The sequence below is a fragment of the Phycomyces blakesleeanus genome (assembly GCF_001638985.1).
Source record: "Phycomyces blakesleeanus NRRL 1555(-) unplaced genomic scaffold PHYBLscaffold_13, whole genome shotgun sequence".
Classification (NCBI taxonomy): domain Eukaryota; kingdom Fungi; phylum Mucoromycota; class Mucoromycetes; order Mucorales; family Phycomycetaceae; genus Phycomyces; species Phycomyces blakesleeanus.
In genome coordinates this window covers 251,741-269,099 of record NW_017265146.1, presented here as the reverse complement: position 1 = coordinate 269,099, position 17,359 = coordinate 251,741, and the positions used below count along the sequence as shown (strand labels likewise).

General features: G+C 38.3%; 7 protein-coding genes across 7 annotated transcripts; 5 read left to right on the top strand and 2 right to left on the bottom strand.

Moving 5' to 3' along the window:
* Nucleotides 1-1,877: 1,877 nt before the first annotated feature.
* On the top strand, nucleotides 1,878-3,978 carry PHYBLDRAFT_125462 (hypothetical protein; the record flags this gene model as incomplete). Its single annotated transcript, XM_018429044.1, has 4 exons — nucleotides 1,878-2,115; nucleotides 2,166-2,249; nucleotides 2,395-2,848; nucleotides 2,916-3,978. Coding segments are annotated over exons 3-4 (1,110 nt in total), but the record flags the coding sequence as incomplete, so codon positions are not given.
* Nucleotides 3,979-4,041: 63 nt separating this feature from the next.
* PHYBLDRAFT_78137 (hypothetical protein) lies at nucleotides 4,042-6,084 on the bottom strand (the record flags this gene model as incomplete). Its single annotated transcript, XM_018443333.1, has 5 exons — nucleotides 4,042-4,367; nucleotides 5,196-5,234; nucleotides 5,438-5,528; nucleotides 5,701-5,787; nucleotides 5,838-6,084. 5 exons carry the CDS (start codon nucleotides 6,082-6,084, stop codon nucleotides 4,289-4,291), a joined length of 543 nt encoding a protein of 180 aa, XP_018290354.1. The 3' UTR covers nucleotides 4,042-4,288.
* A 219-nt stretch (nucleotides 6,085-6,303) lies between these two features.
* On the bottom strand, nucleotides 6,304-6,999 carry PHYBLDRAFT_65638 (hypothetical protein; the record flags this gene model as incomplete). The annotated part of the gene is made up of 3 exons (XM_018441501.1): nucleotides 6,304-6,403; nucleotides 6,475-6,625; nucleotides 6,882-6,999. The coding sequence occupies 3 exons, from the start codon at nucleotides 6,997-6,999 to the stop codon at nucleotides 6,304-6,306; spliced, it is 369 nt and encodes a 122-aa protein (XP_018290353.1).
* A 2,428-nt stretch (nucleotides 7,000-9,427) lies between these two features.
* Nucleotides 9,428-10,036, top strand: PHYBLDRAFT_169450 (hypothetical protein; the record flags this gene model as incomplete). The annotated part of the gene is made up of 2 exons (XM_018436074.1): nucleotides 9,428-9,850; nucleotides 9,932-10,036. The coding sequence occupies 2 exons, from the start codon at nucleotides 9,428-9,430 to the stop codon at nucleotides 10,034-10,036; spliced, it is 528 nt and encodes a 175-aa protein (XP_018290352.1).
* A 2,587-nt stretch (nucleotides 10,037-12,623) lies between these two features.
* PHYBLDRAFT_78138 (hypothetical protein) lies at nucleotides 12,624-13,292 on the top strand (the record flags this gene model as incomplete). The annotated part of the gene is made up of 1 exon (XM_018443334.1): nucleotides 12,624-13,292. The coding sequence occupies one exon, from the start codon at nucleotides 12,624-12,626 to the stop codon at nucleotides 13,206-13,208; it is 585 nt and encodes a 194-aa protein (XP_018290351.1). The 3' UTR covers nucleotides 13,209-13,292.
* Nucleotides 13,293-13,374: 82 nt separating this feature from the next.
* PHYBLDRAFT_125461 (hypothetical protein) lies at nucleotides 13,375-14,103 on the top strand. Its single transcript, XM_018429043.1, has 2 exons — nucleotides 13,375-13,397; nucleotides 13,496-14,103. The coding sequence occupies exons 1-2, from the start codon at nucleotides 13,393-13,395 to the stop codon at nucleotides 13,950-13,952; spliced, it is 462 nt and encodes a 153-aa protein (XP_018290350.1). The 5' UTR covers nucleotides 13,375-13,392; the 3' UTR covers nucleotides 13,953-14,103.
* A 411-nt stretch (nucleotides 14,104-14,514) lies between these two features.
* Nucleotides 14,515-16,907, top strand: PHYBLDRAFT_87438 (hypothetical protein; the record flags this gene model as incomplete). Its single annotated transcript, XM_018443663.1, has 10 exons — nucleotides 14,515-14,674; nucleotides 14,756-14,835; nucleotides 14,895-15,026; nucleotides 15,143-15,254; nucleotides 15,311-15,726; nucleotides 15,813-15,865; nucleotides 15,933-16,055; nucleotides 16,111-16,195; nucleotides 16,256-16,346; nucleotides 16,423-16,907. Coding segments are annotated over 10 exons (1,737 nt in total), but the record flags the coding sequence as incomplete, so codon positions are not given.
* Nucleotides 16,908-17,359: the final 452 nt, after the last annotated feature.

Sequence of the window (17,359 nt, the reverse complement as noted above, 5' to 3'; positions counted from 1 at the left end):
AAGTATTTAGTAAAGAAATTTCAAATTTTATAAGGTATTTTTTCGATAGGCAAGATATGAAAAGTCGTGACTTTTGGGGGACGACGTTTCCAGGGTAGGGCACGACATTTTCTATTAGGATATAATGTCTTGAAGTAACATGTTAGATAGTTTTTTATTATTCTATATATATATCAGTTAATTTATTACATATAGTATAAAACTTTAAGTATAGAATTATATATATAAAACAACGCTTTTATATTTAGTCAAAGCTACTTTTTTATATGAGAAGATTTTTTATTATCATTTTGCCCAAAAACAGGTCGTGCCTCCTAAAGAAGGAGAGGTATATGCCTGGAGACAGTTTGATGAATGCACAAAGTTTGGGAGCAATTTAGTGAGCTAATACGCATGAGTGGAGAAGGAAAAGACATAATTAAATAGAGGAAAGAAGCGTAGAAAAAGCTATTAACCTGCCTTGTATAAAAGTATCTTTATTATGATAAGTATGAATCCTTAGGGACCAGATATAATTATTTAATACCGGACAGCAAGTCACAATTTGTGGTCCGGTAAAATCAAAACAACGTTTCCCATCAAAAAGGTAGTGCCCCATCCTGAAAATGTCGTCCCCCTAATATTAGCGTACTTGCAAGAGGCTGATTTAATTCAATTGGTGAAGTAACAAAGATTACTACAAATCGCCAGGAATTTGTTTAGAGTTCTTACACAAGTGGTACCTAAAGACTTATTCCACCTATAATAGAATTTATATAGCAAGTACACATAAACATAAATAATAATAATGATAATAAATAGAGAGAGAGAGAGAAAGGACTTGTGGCAATTTATCCACTACCATGTTTGTCGAATTTGTTTCGCTTAGATTAAATATGTTTAACTTCAGAATATGCACTTTTAAGATTTGTCTAAATTAATTGTAATTTTATCGATTTTTCCCCTCAAAATTTGCTATAAGTGCCCTCCCATTTGTTCGGTGTTTACAAATCCTGAGAAGACTTAAAAACCCGAATTACCTTATTTGGGCATACTCTAAGATTGATTTGAATTTTCCACAGGTCTACACCTCTAATAATGAAAAATACAGTAAAACACATTTGTAAGTCGCACAATTCGAGAAAACGAGTCGCATTTTTAAGAGTTCCTAACAGTTATGAATGGATTTTCGTTTCAAATAAACAGCACAGAAAAGTATTCTTAGGTTATTAATCTAGTAAACATTCTGACACTATTTTTTTTATAATGTATACTCAACTTTTTGTTTAAATATATATTTTTTGTTTGTTTGTATGGAGCTGTGACAGGCTCAGATTTATTAAAGTTCTCTGAATGAGTAGGGCAAAAGAGAAAATTACAACATTTGTTTGTTTAAATATATAAAAAAAAACTCTGAAAATCTTTTATCCCAAAAATGAGCCTTATATTTTTTTGAATTATGCGACTTGTATAGTGTTTTTTGTTTTGTTTTTGTTTGTGTGAAGTTATTGATAGGCTCAGATTTATTGATAAAGTCTCGATTTTGATTATTACAATGAGAAATTAAACTTTGTTTGGAGGATTATGTGGGATTATATGATGTCTTTTGGGTTTTTTCTATTTTGTTTTACGTCCAGTGAAAAGGTGGCTAGGAGATATGTAATATTTCTAACAAAATGTGAGACGAGATAGCATTGGAAATGATTATTCTACAGGATGGGACAGACCAACATTGCCAGATTATATTGTATGTTTTACTGTACAAGTACTCGGATAATCCTTAACTTTCATTGGCAAATCTCTCTTCACCCCCTCCTCTCCTCTCTCTCTTTTTTTTTTCTTCTCCCCCCCCCTTTTTTTTTTGGGTCTTGTCTTCCTATCCCCTATCCCCCTATCCCCTTTCTTCTCCTCCTTTTATTCCTTACTTTTTGCTTTTAAAAAATTACCTTTCCAGCAAGGACTATGCGTGACTCATCCACCAGTCCAGTCCAGTCCACACCATCCACAGAGTCATCGGCATGTAGTGTTCTGAGTCATGAAAACGGAAAACATCTCGAGATCGCCGTCATCGAATCCACAATGATGGTTCATGAATACGATTCCAAAAAACAACGACGCGTGCGCAAAGCCCTGACCGTGAGTATTTATCAATCGTAATACAGATCGCTAAAGTTTATTATTGTTAGGTATTTAATGTGATTGTTGAAGACAAACACCAAAATTTGTCACTTATACGATACGTTCCAGACTTTGTTGAATTTGACAAGATGGTAAATAAATAAATTTTTAATCGTCAAACCCATTTACGAATGAAGATTCATTATAGTAAATAATAAAAAGACAAAACAAAACAAAAAACAAAATAGAAAAGAAGTGTAAAAAAAAGGTGTTCAAAGCTAAACAGTAATGGTATAGATCAAACTGCATTACCGCAAATGCAAACTCTCCTTGCCTCCATTGTCAGAACCAGATCTAGGCGTAGACGGTAAACGTGCCCGTACACTGAGATCCTTCATACTCAGTCTGTCGAAACTACGTTACGTAAAGCCCAATTCTGAAAAGATCGAGTGGTACTTGCGGAGATGCGCACTCGATCCGTTTATCAGTCGATCATCTCTGTTTCGAGATTTCTTGTCAGCCCAGAGAGACGAAGACAGTGTGGGATCCAAAGATGGAGTGCAACACTATGTTAACCGTCAATGGCAAGAGAATCAACAATCTATCCTTGCACAAGACGATGTATTCTCATTGGACCCTCCTACCCAAATCCAGGAATCAACTGTGCCACAAGCTATTCTGCCACCTACCCCGGCACCACTTGAATGGCAACCTGCCTCATCCACATCAGAATCACTTTCCACCGCCTCAAGTGAGTCGATGCATTCGATGCGCTCTGATTCGATTGTGTACAGCACGATTGAAGATCGTTCCAATAGTGCTCCAATGTCAATCTCAGATGAAGGAATTATTGAAGATGAAGACCCATTGCCACCCCAAAGAGTAACCATTCAGGATTTTCAGTTTATCAAGGTGCTCGGTAAGGGCTGTATGGGAAAGGTGCTTTTGGTTCGGCACTTGCGTACCTCTCGCCTGTTGGCACTTAAAGCCATCAGTAAAGAATGGGTGATTACTCAAAGTGAGGTTGAACACACACGCATGGAACGAAATATTCTTACAACCATTGCACACATACGACATCCTTTTTTGGTCAAGTTGCACCACTCATTTCAAGATGCATCCCAGTTATTCCTAGTCTTGGATTACCATGTCGGCGGTGATCTAGCCACACAACTAGCCAAATTCACTCGCTTTACACCTGACCGGGCCAGATTGTACACGGCCGAGATTGTGTTGGGATTGCAAGAATTACATCGACTGGGGATTCTTTATCGTGACCTGAAACCTGAGAATATATTGCTAGCAGCAGATGGCCATATTATCCTGACTGACTTTGGACTCTCGAAGCAGTTCACACCTGGAATTAATAACGATGATCATCGAACTCGCACATTTTGTGGGACAGCAGAGTATTTGTCTCCCGAGTTATTGCGGGGAGAAGACTATGCATTTGCAGTGGACTTTTGGAGTCTTGGGACGATCCTATATGAAATGCTGACAGGTGTTACCCCCTTTTGGGCCGATACACATGCAGAGATGTACAATCGGATTGTAGAGGACCCACTTGAATTTCCTGAAGACTTTGAGCCCGTGACGGCCAACTTCATCAGTGGTCTTTTACAGCGCGATCCTGCCAATCGGCTCGGGGCCGGTCCAGAAGGACCCATCACCATTCGATCCCATCCTTATTTTGATACCCTTTCTTGGTCCGAAGTGTTCTATAAGCGCACCCGACCCCCTTATGTCCCGCTTGTGAGATCCGAAACAGATTTTAGTAACTTTGACCGAGACTTTTTGGAAATGACTCCCCGCCTCAGCCCACCCAATGAAGATGCCTTGTTGACCCAAAGTGTCCAGCAGGCGTTCCACGGCTATTCCTACACCAACGAGAGCCAGTATTTAGACAACATTAGCAATGGAAGCTACCGTTCCAAGTACTCTTATCACGGAAGCAGTGATATGTATGACCAGTATACCGAAAGTGATATCCAACCCCATGATTATTATCGAGACCATGTTGACGAACCCAGTGATTATGGCACAGGCGAAGAAAACATGAGTATTCATCACCATCAGAGCCGACCCGCGTCTTCATTTACCTCTTCAGAAGGCAATTGATCTCCTGAATGAAGTTACAAGTCAAGCACATTTATTGTAGTATGCCCAACCATCCCTTCTTTACAAACGTTGTTTATGTTATTGCCGGATCATGCCCTTCAACAACCTTTGGAAATTCACCCACAAAAAAAAAGATAATATTGACAATACCTCTATATACACATACAAACGCACAACGCACATACACATATACACACACTTATTTCCCAACCTCTAATACCATGCCCTTTCCCTTTACTTTTAATAAGTACCTTTATTACTATTCTTTTTCCAACTGATCTTTCCTTAATTCGCTTTAATGATACTCTCTGTATTTTAATATATATATAACCCATTTGCATCGACATTCCAATAATAATTATGGATCACATTCAATCTCATCAGAGGTTCTACAAAGTGTGGGAAATATATACAAGGGGTCCGTGACGCCGATTTGTGCATCCCTTTTGCATCAACGCAGTACTTTGTAAAAAATATCAAGATATACCATATTGTAAAGACTGCATTGCGCCACAGGATATATACATTACACTGCGTTTATGAAATAAATAAATTCCATGTTTCTCTATATTCGATAGTTACAAATCTCCTTGAACTATATTCAAATGCGTCATTAGTCAGAATACATCGCCATCTTTGTGTGCTAATCGATAACGATACACCCATGATCCAAAAAAGATTAATTCTTTTATGGTAAAATTTCTGGGAATCTGTAGATCCAATGAAATTCAATCAAAAAATAAATAAATGTAAATACATACATACATATATATATATATATATATATTCTCTATTTATCTTTCTTTGTTTGTATGTGTGCTTGTTTTTTGTTGTTGTCTCTTATTTGGCTTGTACTTGGTCAGCTTTGTTTGTTTGTTCGTTTGTTCGTTTGTATTTGCTTTGTCAAGTTCATTGTTAAAGTCCAATGCTTATAAAGTGAAATGCATGTCCAAGACGTCATTTTGATAGATCTTTCTTACAATAAATTTCCATCAAACGCGGGACAGAAATTATTTGTCCTTTCCGTACGCACATGTATTATATATATATATATATGCATGTGTGTGTGTGTGTGTGCGTTAAGAGGAACTCCAGCAGATTCTGTAAAAAAAATCTTTTTCCTAAATTAGAGCTTAAAACAAAGAAAAATCTAAAAGTAACTCCAAAACTTTCTTTATAAAAATGGTTCTTTTGGCAGAGGACAAAGACCGATGGCCTATACCATTTCCCGTTTACTGTATACTTTAAGCTTAAACAAATGATGAATAGCAAAGAATCAAATTCTTCAGTTTTTGTTCTCTGAAATATTCTTCCTAATAAAAAAAATCATGGTAACGCAGAAATAATCAACTCAGATAATGGGTACACTTGTCCTCGGCCAACCAAACCATACATATACAAACATATCAAATGAATGAAATAAATGAAAAAAGAGCAAAAGAAAACTATATTTGAATTATAATACAAGCTTTGATATTTGGTTACCTTCCATTGTGCCATCACATTCGAGTAATTCTATAAATTTGGAAGTTTGGGAATTCTTGCCAAGCTTTAACATCATATTGGGTTGAGCTATTGAGTTTTTCGACTTTGAGAGATACTTATCAAATTATAACGCATACTTCTGTATTGACTTTTGAGGAGGTACAAGTTTCTACCTCTAGGGCAGACATTGTTTAGCCTTCTTATATCCAGCTGTCTCCAATTTCTACTGCTGGCTATCCACTTGGCTAGTTGTTTGGAGGTGCACACATTATCAAATTCATTTATTTCATCCTTTAAAAAATTCCAAACGCCTTCGTCGGTGAGAAAGATTTGTTCATACTTTTCATTGTCTTCAGGGTCTTTCAATACAAGAAGGGCCCTCATTACATTGAGGATGTACTCCTTCGTGGTGTTTACTACAATAAAAAAGAAAGCTTTTTCATAAAATAATACCAGCATTAATAAATATGTCTAATATTTACCTATATATTTATTGATTGATTCTAGTTTTAAGAGAAAAATGAAGTGTATAATTAGTTATTAAATACAAAATTTATTGGGTAACCTTACAGACAGCCTAGCGGGACAGTCTGGACGCTAACTTTACAGAGACGACATTTTCTGGTTGTGGGGGCAACATTTTGGTTCTACTGGACCATAAATCGCGACCTTTTTGCCGGCATGGAATTGCTTTATCTGGTTCCTAAAGATACATATTCTTCATAAATATTTTCTAATGTGCTTTGCAAAAAAGAGTGGATGGGAATTACTTACCAGTTGGCGGTGTTACACTCTGGGAATATAAGTAGGCAAAATAAAGAGAAATACATGATACGTGTAAGAAGGCCAATAAATAGTAAAATATTCAACAAGATTGCGTTACACTCTAATGACAACAACTCTTTATGATCTTCTGCAGAACTGGCTATTGATATAGTGCATATGTGACTAATTATTATATCTTTATTGTCAAGTCTAAATTTAGGGATACTAATTGAATATACAGGATTTGTTTTTCGTATGAGATAGTATGTTATTATTAAGTTGCCCAAATACAGATTGTGGCTCTTAAAATAATGAGAGCTAGGTTCTTGGCGAGAGATTAATGAACGCAAAGTGTAGGGACAAAGTAGTAAAGCTAATGCATACAATGGATATATTGTGTTTTCTTTAGGACACACCATTCTTCCCTGAAGGATTAGAGAAAGACACCGGGCCCCGGACATGTAGTCCTGATTGGTTAGTCCGGTTAGATAGAAATGTCGTTTCCGTAAGATTACTGTTTTCTTGGCAGGTCATGATGGTCGAATGCCAAGTACAACGTCTGAACAACGTTTTTGGGCTTCTAGTGCTATAGGAAGCCTCGGGAACTGACTTAGATTGTTCTTTCCTCTCTCTGTATTTTTAAATATCTACTAATTGTGGTCAACCAATTGGTTTTATTAATTATTTTTTTGTTAGGATTTCCAGAGCTGTAAATACCAGTTGCCAAGTCATGTGGTTTAGAAATTGTTGTCAAATTAAAATTCTTGTGACAATGAGTTCTAGTCCCTCGGACTACACACACACACACACACACAGACCTGAGAATGCTAGTACAGATAACAAGCATACAAAAGTAAGAAAGATAAGGAAAATGATAACAAAGAACAGAGAAAAGTGTTGATTACACCACCACAGAGATTAGAAACTAAATACGGGAAGCACTGTGGTTCTCTTCAAAGATATATCCTTCAAATTTTGCTGTAAAACTTTTTCTACGGCTTTGTGAATCTGAAAAGAAGTGGCCTGGCTTTAGCTCTCTAAGAAACAAGTAGCCCAGTTCATATTTTCATAACCAAGGCTTTGTGTATAATAGTCAACAAATTCTAATCCTTTTTTTTGTGATAAAATAATGATAAAGCTTTTTCTGGTACTGGGGATGATATACTAGATATAAATACTTGAATCTGTAGGATTCTATGTATTCCAAGCCATCATTTAAAAAACTGACATCCTATTTATTTGCTTCTGAAACTTGAATTAATACTCATCACAAGGAGAAAAGGTCATTAATGTTCCATTTTTTAATGCTAGTTACCTTTTTCAAAAATATGCCTGGATATACTACAGTCACAGTCAAACCCATTCTGACCCTCACAAAGAAAAGAATTGTCAAAAGATAAAGAACTAATAAAAATAATAACATTGTTTTTTTATTAGTTGAATCCAGTATGCAAGACACATATTCATTAGAAAACACTTGTAGCTCCTATAAGAAAAATCAATTTAATAAATACAGATGCATCATGTGTATGTATTTAGCAGATTATAGCAAAGCCAATATTTCGCATGTTGTTGGCACGAGACTGCTCACAGCTAAATGCATCATTAAAGGAGTGAAAGAGAAAGAATCGGTCTGAGCCAAGAAAAGGATTTGGAGGACTTAAATACATAGTAACTCGCTACCTCATGGGTTTAGGATTTGATTTATATATAGCAGCTCGTAAGCCAAGTTTTGATAGAAAATCATAAGAATAAAAAGACTAATTGATTGGGTTCGTGCTTATCTCAATTGCTCTGCTCACCTGGAAACATCTTGCACGGTCCGATGAATCAGAGCTTACAGCCGAAAGTAATAATGGAAGATCTTGAAAAAGATGTAATGGAGAAATCATAATCGATAGAACCAAGTGAGCGAATGGTAATATAATGGCCTGAAGCTGTTTCTGGGTTGGTAGCTTTAGGAACCTTTGGTGTCTCTATATGGTGATGTAAACCAATACCAGTACGTGCACTTTGACTCAAAACTTCCTCCCTTGTTTCCGAGAAGACATCGCCAATCTACCGTACTGAATAATGTTCGAAGTAGTGGAAAAACTGTCGTAAGATCCAGGACTTTGAATATTACCCAGCTCAAAGTCCCGTTCTCAACCTCCATTGAGAATCTCTGGTTGGCTCTTTCTCGAAAGACATATTATTGACGAGATAGCTAGCACTAACAAAGTCTGGAATATGAAGGTTTTAATACAACGATAGTGGCAAAAAAAATATGCGCCAAACTTGTATCAACTTTGGTAAGTAGCATGCGACATCACCAGGCTGTAATTGGTGGTGGGGGAGGTCATACAAAATATTGATATGTTTATTTTTTATTTTTCCATAATAAATATGTATATCAGCTTATATCCCAGGTTTGAAGGCTTTGGCTTTTATTACTTATGAGCAGTTGGATGTTGGAGATATATTTTGATTTATCTCATGGATCTTCTTTTGGTCTCAGAGATCGAAAAAAAAAATGGACGGTGACTATATACAAAAGACCATTGTCGTTCACTTTACAATGGAAGCAACCTTTGAAAATGGCTCATACTAAATATAAGACAATCGCAAATGTGATTTGTTTAAAATAAACGCTGGTATAGAACTACAGCTTTATTTCGTCTTTATACCATTTATTCAAATATCTTTGTGTAAACTAAGCATAATAATCTAAGTGTGCCTTTAAACAAATGGATGACCAAATAGATATTTCTTTCTTATATTCATTTAATTGTATTTAATCTTTTCAAGGATCCGGAGTACTTCCATTGTGCTAAATGAAATGGAGCTTGCGCTTTGTCCAAGAAACCAAGGATATACCCATTAGTACCTGGCTTTTGTTAATGTTGTCTACCTATAAATAATATTGTAAAAAAATAAGAAGAAGACAATATCTACTTTATTCATAAAAAACACCAAGCACAAAATGAGTCCAGAAAACCCTATTCCATGTACTTTACGGTTGATCACTCAGTTTATGCATTCCATCACAAAATATCTTGATAAAATTGGTTCTCGAACCGAAACCAGCCGGCGGTCTTCCTACCCAAGATCAGGAGAACCTATGAAAAAACAACCAGAGAAGCATTTATCCATTCCGCCTTCTAGTAAAGAGCTTACGAATATTAGCTGGGATCAAGCTCTTAGAGAAGAACATCTTCTTTATCACGAACCTCTGATTTTTTATGGACAGCGGTTTTGGATGAATTCATGGGTTCGGCAGATGCGAAGATATATCGAATTAAACGATATTAAAGATGAAGAAGTTATGAAAATTATACCAAAACTATTGGGCGGTGAGGCTCTCGAATGGTATAATAAACAGGCTGAATGGGTTGATCCTGAACAAGTATTTCAACGCATATCGGAACGATTTGTTTATTTAGACTAAGATACATATATATATATAAATATATAAATATAAAGAAAGAAAATCAAAGTAGCAAAACTATCCAAGCTTATTACTGGTAATCAATTAAAGCTGTTACAAATATGCTTGGGGCGCAACTATAATATATGCCAACTGTTTTATTAAATCATTGTCTATCGCTTTATTGCTTGAGCTTATCACAAATCAGTAATTTTATTTGGATACAACAACAAATAGCCTATTTTACCTAAAGTATATCTTGGAAATATAGTAAAAAGGTACTGGCGGCTCATATTATTAATATTAAGCTTTGAATAAGAATACATTTGTAATAATATTTTGAGAATTAGCTGGCTTTTATATACTAAAGCCTAAATTTTGGTTACATCAATTTAATGGTTAATAAATGGTGAACAGGAAGCAGAACAATTAGGGGAGAAGCAAAGCTAGATGAGATGCCCCATTTGAGCGATACGAGCGCCCATCTTTCTTTATTCTATATGTAGGCAATAAAAAACAATACAAATTATATTTAGTTTTGATTATCAAGTCATCGGTCCATAGGATGAATAAGATCGCACTGGCTCAAGGTCAGCTGGATAGACAGGTCTGCCGCGTGATGAAACCCGTTGTATATACTGAGTTGGATAGCCCGGTCTTGACCGGTATTCTGTGTATGTACCATTTACTCCTGGAGACATGGCTGCTGGAGACACTACATGATTTCAACATAAGATACTATTTACATATGTGTCCATGTGTCTATACAATGGCTTACTATAACCAGGCTCTCCTCGATAAGTCTGTCTTGGTATCGCACCAGCAAACACTTCTCGTTGTTGGTAGACTGGTTGCCGGGAATGTCTTTCACGAGGTAAATTTGTAGATTGGCTGGACCGCACACGCCTTAAGGACTCTGTCCGCACCGGCATTTGCTGATGTTGTCTGGTAGACCAATGCCCAGAAGATTTGCGAGGTATAGGTTCACAGGCTGTGTAATAATAATCTTCTTCGTCTCCTGAGTAATATTGGTCATCTCCATAGGTGACATACTCGCCCCTTGAATCTATGACCGTATAATCCTGATTATAGTCGTGCCATCGACCGTGTCTTATGTCTGGCTGATACCATCCATCATCCAAGATATAATTTCCTGTACTAGGGTGGTCCAATATACGTGGCTGACTTCTACTGCGGTGGTTCCTTGAAGTAGAACGTTGATTTTCAGAAGGGCTCATGATAGGATCCTGGCTTACAACACGATGAGACTGAGCGATTGAGTCTGACAAGGATGCTGTAGGGCCTCTGCGTGCCTTTCCTTTATTCAGTCCTCGTCGCCCGGTTGAGCCCCCACTACTGTTTCCACGTCTATCTGGCCTATCCTCCTCTTCCTCTTCCCTCTCCTCATGCTCTACATCTTCTTCTCCCTGTTGCTGCGTAGCCACTGGAATATACCGCGGAGCAATAGGCGTTTCATGGTTTACTACATGTGAGCGTGGATCCTCGGGTCCCCACGACCGACTTCTACTAACTGAAGATCGGCGTACTTGAGGACCTCGTCCACCACTACCAGTTACACCACTAGTTCTCCATTGATCTTGAGGATGACGCTGCCATGTATGATTGGTCATGATGTGTTGTTCCAGTACAACCTGACGGTCCTTGAACTTGTGGTTTTCAAGTTTAAGTAATTCGAGTTGTTGTCGCAAAAGCTCATTTTGGCGCATTACAGCCTGGTGGATATCTGGCGATATAATGCTGGCGCGTGTGTAGCCACCATCTTGAGCGTAATTATCCTGTGGGTGGGTGCTCTCTGGAGGAGTAATGTGGATCTGCCTAGAGTCTTTTTGGGATTCGATCGGTACTGGTACTGGTATTGGTATTGGTGCTGGTTCAAGAGTCTCAGGTGAACGTTTTGTAGTAGGAAGAGGCCCATTGGCTCCAGATTTTGGTTGTGCAGGACGATTGTTGTCATGGGGGCTACGGCTTATGGGTGAAAGTATCTTTGTGGTTGGTATTTGAGGAGGATGAAATGGTTGAAATGCTGTAGAATGTGATTTATTGGCATACTTTGCAGCCAAAGACTGTTTGTGAGTATTTTTTGCATCAGTGGTCTGTAGAGAGGCAGAGGATGAAGAAGCTTGTCTTAATTGAACGAGTGGGCGAGTGGGAGCTGTGGCTGGAACTGGGCAAGGCATCAGTACTGGCGGCGGTGATTTAGTAGGACCCTGAGGATTTTGTTTTGAATGGGTGGATCGATATCCACGACCATCAATGTCATCAGCTTGGGCTTGGATAGACATAATAAATAATTAATCAAAAAGAAGGTGGAAAAGGGCTTTGGGATAATAATTTTTTTTAGATATATGGCACAGCATGGATGGTCATCAGGTTTGAATAAGATATGTACATGACTTGGTTTCGGAGAAGAAGCGAATGACGCTCCATGCACTTGCCTGACCAGTGGTTCCACAGCCGAGAACACTCTCCACAGCCTACACATTACCATATATTCATATGCCAAGTCAAGTATGGGGTAGGATCTGGAGAACAAAACACAAACAAAGTACTATCTAACAAATAAACTATATTGGTTGTCAAGTCAACCAGAAATATAAAAATATAAAAGATAAATAAATAATATAAATAATATAAGAGAAAATAAAATATTAAAGATTAAAGAATTAAAGAAAAAAAAAATCAACAGCCGATTTTGATTTCTCTCTCTCTCTCTCTTTCTCTTTCTTGAAAAATGGCCTCTCGGTTTCAAAACTTATATGTTGCGCGCTTAACGACTCAAGAACGCCCATGTTTTGTATGTAGTAAATTTACATCAGTGGTTTTAACTTCGGCCGACAACAGCAATGACGACTGGTTATATGTGTGCCGTAGTCATCTTGGCGATACGAATTTCTGTGATAAGCTGGGAGGCAAACCTGCTCAGCCAGTATCTCCACGTTTAAAAAAGACAAATCTAGAAGACAGAAAGCCTGAAAGTGACAGTGTGGGTGACTTGGTGGCTAGTATTGGATCGGTCTGGAAGAGCTGGAGAGGTTCAAAGGAGGAAAAAGATGATAAGGGAGACAAGGAAAAGGAGAATAAAGATGAAGAAAAGAAGAAGGAAGAAGAGGTACCAGCTACCCCAACCACGCCAACCACACCAACTACACCAACTACACCAACTTCTTCTACTGCACCTATAAGATTTGTGCTTCAAAAGGATTATTTTTATCTACGTCAAAGAGAATATATCAAAAAGAATGAGAAAAAACAGGCTAAAGAAAGGCTTGCTGGGCTATCATTCCCAGAAGTGCCAAAGCAGCGTCCTGGTGCTTAATAAAAAAAAATATGTATACATGCACACACACAAATATATATATATATATATGTGTGTGTATTAAAAAAAAACTGTAAATAGTCCCACTTTTTATCGCGCTTCAAAGTCCGTGGCAGCCTGAAATCTCCTACGTCTCTTCGCGGCCTGGGCACCTTCTCTTTCGACTCCCACCCGACCGTGAATCATGAAGTAACGTATATCCACCTACCCATCCATCCATCCATCCATCCATAAACACAATACAACACTCCAATCAATTCCTGACATCGATGGAAACGCTTCAATAGGCTCGAGATTTGCTCCTTCTCAGGTCACAAGATCTACCCCAGCAAGGGTAAGACTTACGTCCGTATCGACAGCAGAAGCTTCCGTTTCATCAACGGCAAGTCCGAGTCCTACTTCCTCCAGCGCCTCAACCCCCGTAAGATCAAGTGGACTGTCATCTACCGTCGCTTGAACAAGAAGGGTATCACTGAGGAGATCGCCAAGAAGCGTTCCCGCCGTACCGTCAAGCACGAGCGTGCTGTCGCTGGTGTCTCCTGGGATGCTATCCGCGCCAAGCGTAACCAGAAGCCCGATGCCCGTGCTGCTGCCCGTCAGGCTGCCATTGCTAAGTCTAAGGAGGCCAAGAAGGCTGCCGCTGCTACCAAGAAGACCACCACTGGCTCTGCTGCTCAGGGTGCTAAGGTTTCCAAGCAGGGTGCCAAGGGTTTCGCTCCTAAGGCTGCTGCCACCTCCCGTTAAATTCATTGAATAAGTTCTAGCCTCATTAAATATGAGTCTCCCTCCAATTATATATGTGTGTGCGTCCCTAAGAATTTTCTCTGTTCTATCCATAAACACTGCCAAAAAAAAAGCAAAATATTATACAATGTGGTTGTTTTAAAATGTGGTTATTTATGCGGTTAAGGCGCTGTTTTTTTTTGCTCGGTTTTTATGGCATGGACTTGTTTTTTGCATATGTGTGTATTCTATTGAGAAATTCAAATTGAAATAGATGTAATGGTCTTAAAGAAGTGCAACCTTAAAAGAAACATATGTGAATGCGGTTGTGCACAGGAAAAGCGCCGACTCAACCCCAACTTTCGTTTTCTACAAAAATTATAAAATGAAAGATATTTTTTTTTTGTTATTTAACAAAGCTTTGTATTCTATTGTTCAAGTGTGTGTAGATACCAATACACGCACATAAATATACATACATTAGTATTTTATTTATAATTATATCATGACCGATTCCGATGCATTGCGTGCCTGTCCCGTTGGCATCCTTACAACCGATGCCTTTGACAACATTTCTTCTTTTATTCATCAAGCAACCGATGCTGGACATGACTTTATTGTTACACCTATCTCGCAACCTCGATTTGAGCGCGTCCTTGGAATCGACCAGCCAGTCAATGTGATCCAAACATGGCGCGACAGTCCAGCATTTGAAAGAGACGATCTTGTCTTAAAATCAGCTGGTAAATTATAAAAAGCAATATATATAATACGAAGAAAATAAAAAATGACAGCTTTATAACTTTTGAATTTTTTCTGAATAGATTGGTCTGATGTAGTTGTGGGATCATTGTCACCTTGGTTAAATTTTGAAGATCCTGCATTCAGATTGAATTCTGAATTGGTACGATATCGAAATAAACTGAATCTCGAAGTAAATAGCTAATGATCTATTGCGATTAGGCATTGAAGCAAGAGATCGCATGGGCATGTCATCTCAGCTTGTTGGCCGTGATATTTCCAACTTTATCTGGTGGAATTGCTGATACTGCCAGAGCCCTCAATGGAGCAGTAACATCCATGTCTTATACACAGGTAAAGGAAGAAGGAAATATAAAAATAAAGAAAAATTAAGTAATATTTATATTCGAACTCGCACACATACACACACATACACACATACATATACACGTTTGTATGTATGTATAAAGATGTGGGTACAGGTCCCATTGACCCTTGAGAACGAGATCACACCTAACCAGTCATGGCGTAACTGGAACCAGCTGCGTACCTTGACTGAGCACAGCCCCAAAATCCAAGTTGGTGAGGACCAAGGTTTTAGTATCTTAACATATAATGTACTTATGATTTGTATATAGCACTTGAATTGACGTCTAAATTGCCGGAGGATGAACAGCTTTTGGATATGTGGCTTGCTGAACCAATTAAGGCTGTAATTATTCCTGCCAACGTATTTGTCAGTAATGCCAAGGGTTACCCTGTCTTGGGCAAACGTCACCAGTCATTTGTGAAGAAGTTGATGAGCGGCCTTCGACCCAATATTATCGTCACTCTACCAAGCACTCAACTTCATCCTTCTGCTTCCCCAGAATCTTACCAGGAATACATCCGATTCTTGAATCGTAACTTACCTGAATTAAATGATGTCGAGCGATTTTCTATCGGTTACCAGGATTTCCTGCAGGCTCCTCTCCAACCTCTTATGGACAACCTTGATAACCAGACTTATGAGACATTCGAGAGGGATCCCATAAAGTACCAGCAATACGAAAAGGTAAAGATAATTGCTTACTTGTGTGTGTCGTGACAAGTAAAGAAGACATTTTAATAAGAATATTTTGGATGGACTGTGATGTGTAGGCTGTTTATCATGCACTTTTGGATCGTGTCAAGGCTGGATCTGACATTGAAACGTAAGCATTAAAGATGGACGACAATTTTACACTACAAGTCTTATTGATGTTCAGAATCGGGATTTAGTGTTATTATGGTAGTAGGTGCAGGTAGAGGTCCTTTGGTCAACTGCTGCTTGCGTGCTGCAACAAAGGCTGAACGTAAAGTACATGTATATGCAGTCGAGAAAAACCCAAATGCATTTGTTACGTAAGTACGACTACAGAACTTAATGCACAATGACTAATATTTATTATACATCCAGACTGCAGAACGCAAAGGCTGATGTGTGGCACGACAAGGTGACGCTGGTGTTTGCTGACATGCGCAAATGGAAGCCTACTCGCAAGGTACACATCACGTACAATCAATATACCAAGAAAAAAAAACTGACTGTATAATGATATTAGTGTGATATCTTGGTGAGCGAGCTTCTGGGTTCATTTGGTGACAACGAGCTATCACCAGAATGTCTTGACGGTGCCCAAAAGTTCCTCAAAGGTAAAACAGATATTTCTGCTTGTTATACTATGTTTTATTTCAGTCAACTTGGGTCACTTATATCTGTGTGGTCTAGAGGATGGTATTTCAATTCCTGCCTCTTATACAGCATTCGTGGCTCCTTTGGCCTCTACAAAGCTGTATAATGAAGTGGCCGCCTATAAGGACTTGGCCCACTTTGAGACACCATATGTGGTTATGTTTCAGCAAGTGTGCGAACTAGCAGCATCAAAGCCATTGTGGACATTTGAACACCCCAACAAGACACCAGATGTGCCTGTTGATAGTGATCCCATTAACAACCTGCACAACCTGCGTTACAAGCAGGTTTCTTTTGAGGTTAAGAATGGTATGGTTATGCATGGACTGGCAGGTTACTTTGAGAGTGTACTCTACAAGGATGTAATGATCTCCATTCACCCCGAGACCCATTCGCCTGGCATGTTCAGTTGGTTCCCAATTTTCTTCCCTGTCAAGGTTCCTGTACAGGTTCCTCAAGGGGCTATAGTCACGGTTGATTTTTGGCGTCAGACTGACCGTAAAAAGGTGTGGTACGAATGGTCTGTCGCAGTGACTTCCGGAGATGGCAAGAGTGACTATACTATACTATCCTACCATTGCACAATGTTGGAGGCCGTTCTTCGTGGGTTGGTCTCTAATATATACATATTCACAAATACACACACGCACGTATATATTTACATGTACATGTACATGTGTATGTGTATGTGTATGTGTATTTTATAATGTAATAATTTTTTTTTATATAGAATTAAATTTACAAAAATAATAAAAAGACAGAATTTACAATGAATTTGTGACTCTTGTGAATTTGCATTATTCTCTAAATCTTTGAAGCCTTTCGCTAGATTTCATTCATCCTGATTTGTTGGAATGTTTTGGCCGACAATGAGTCGATCACTGTGTGGAACAAGCAAAACGTCATGGATTAAAACCCACCCAGTCTATGGATGCTCTAATTCTTGTTTCCTGGATTACATTTCTAATCTCTT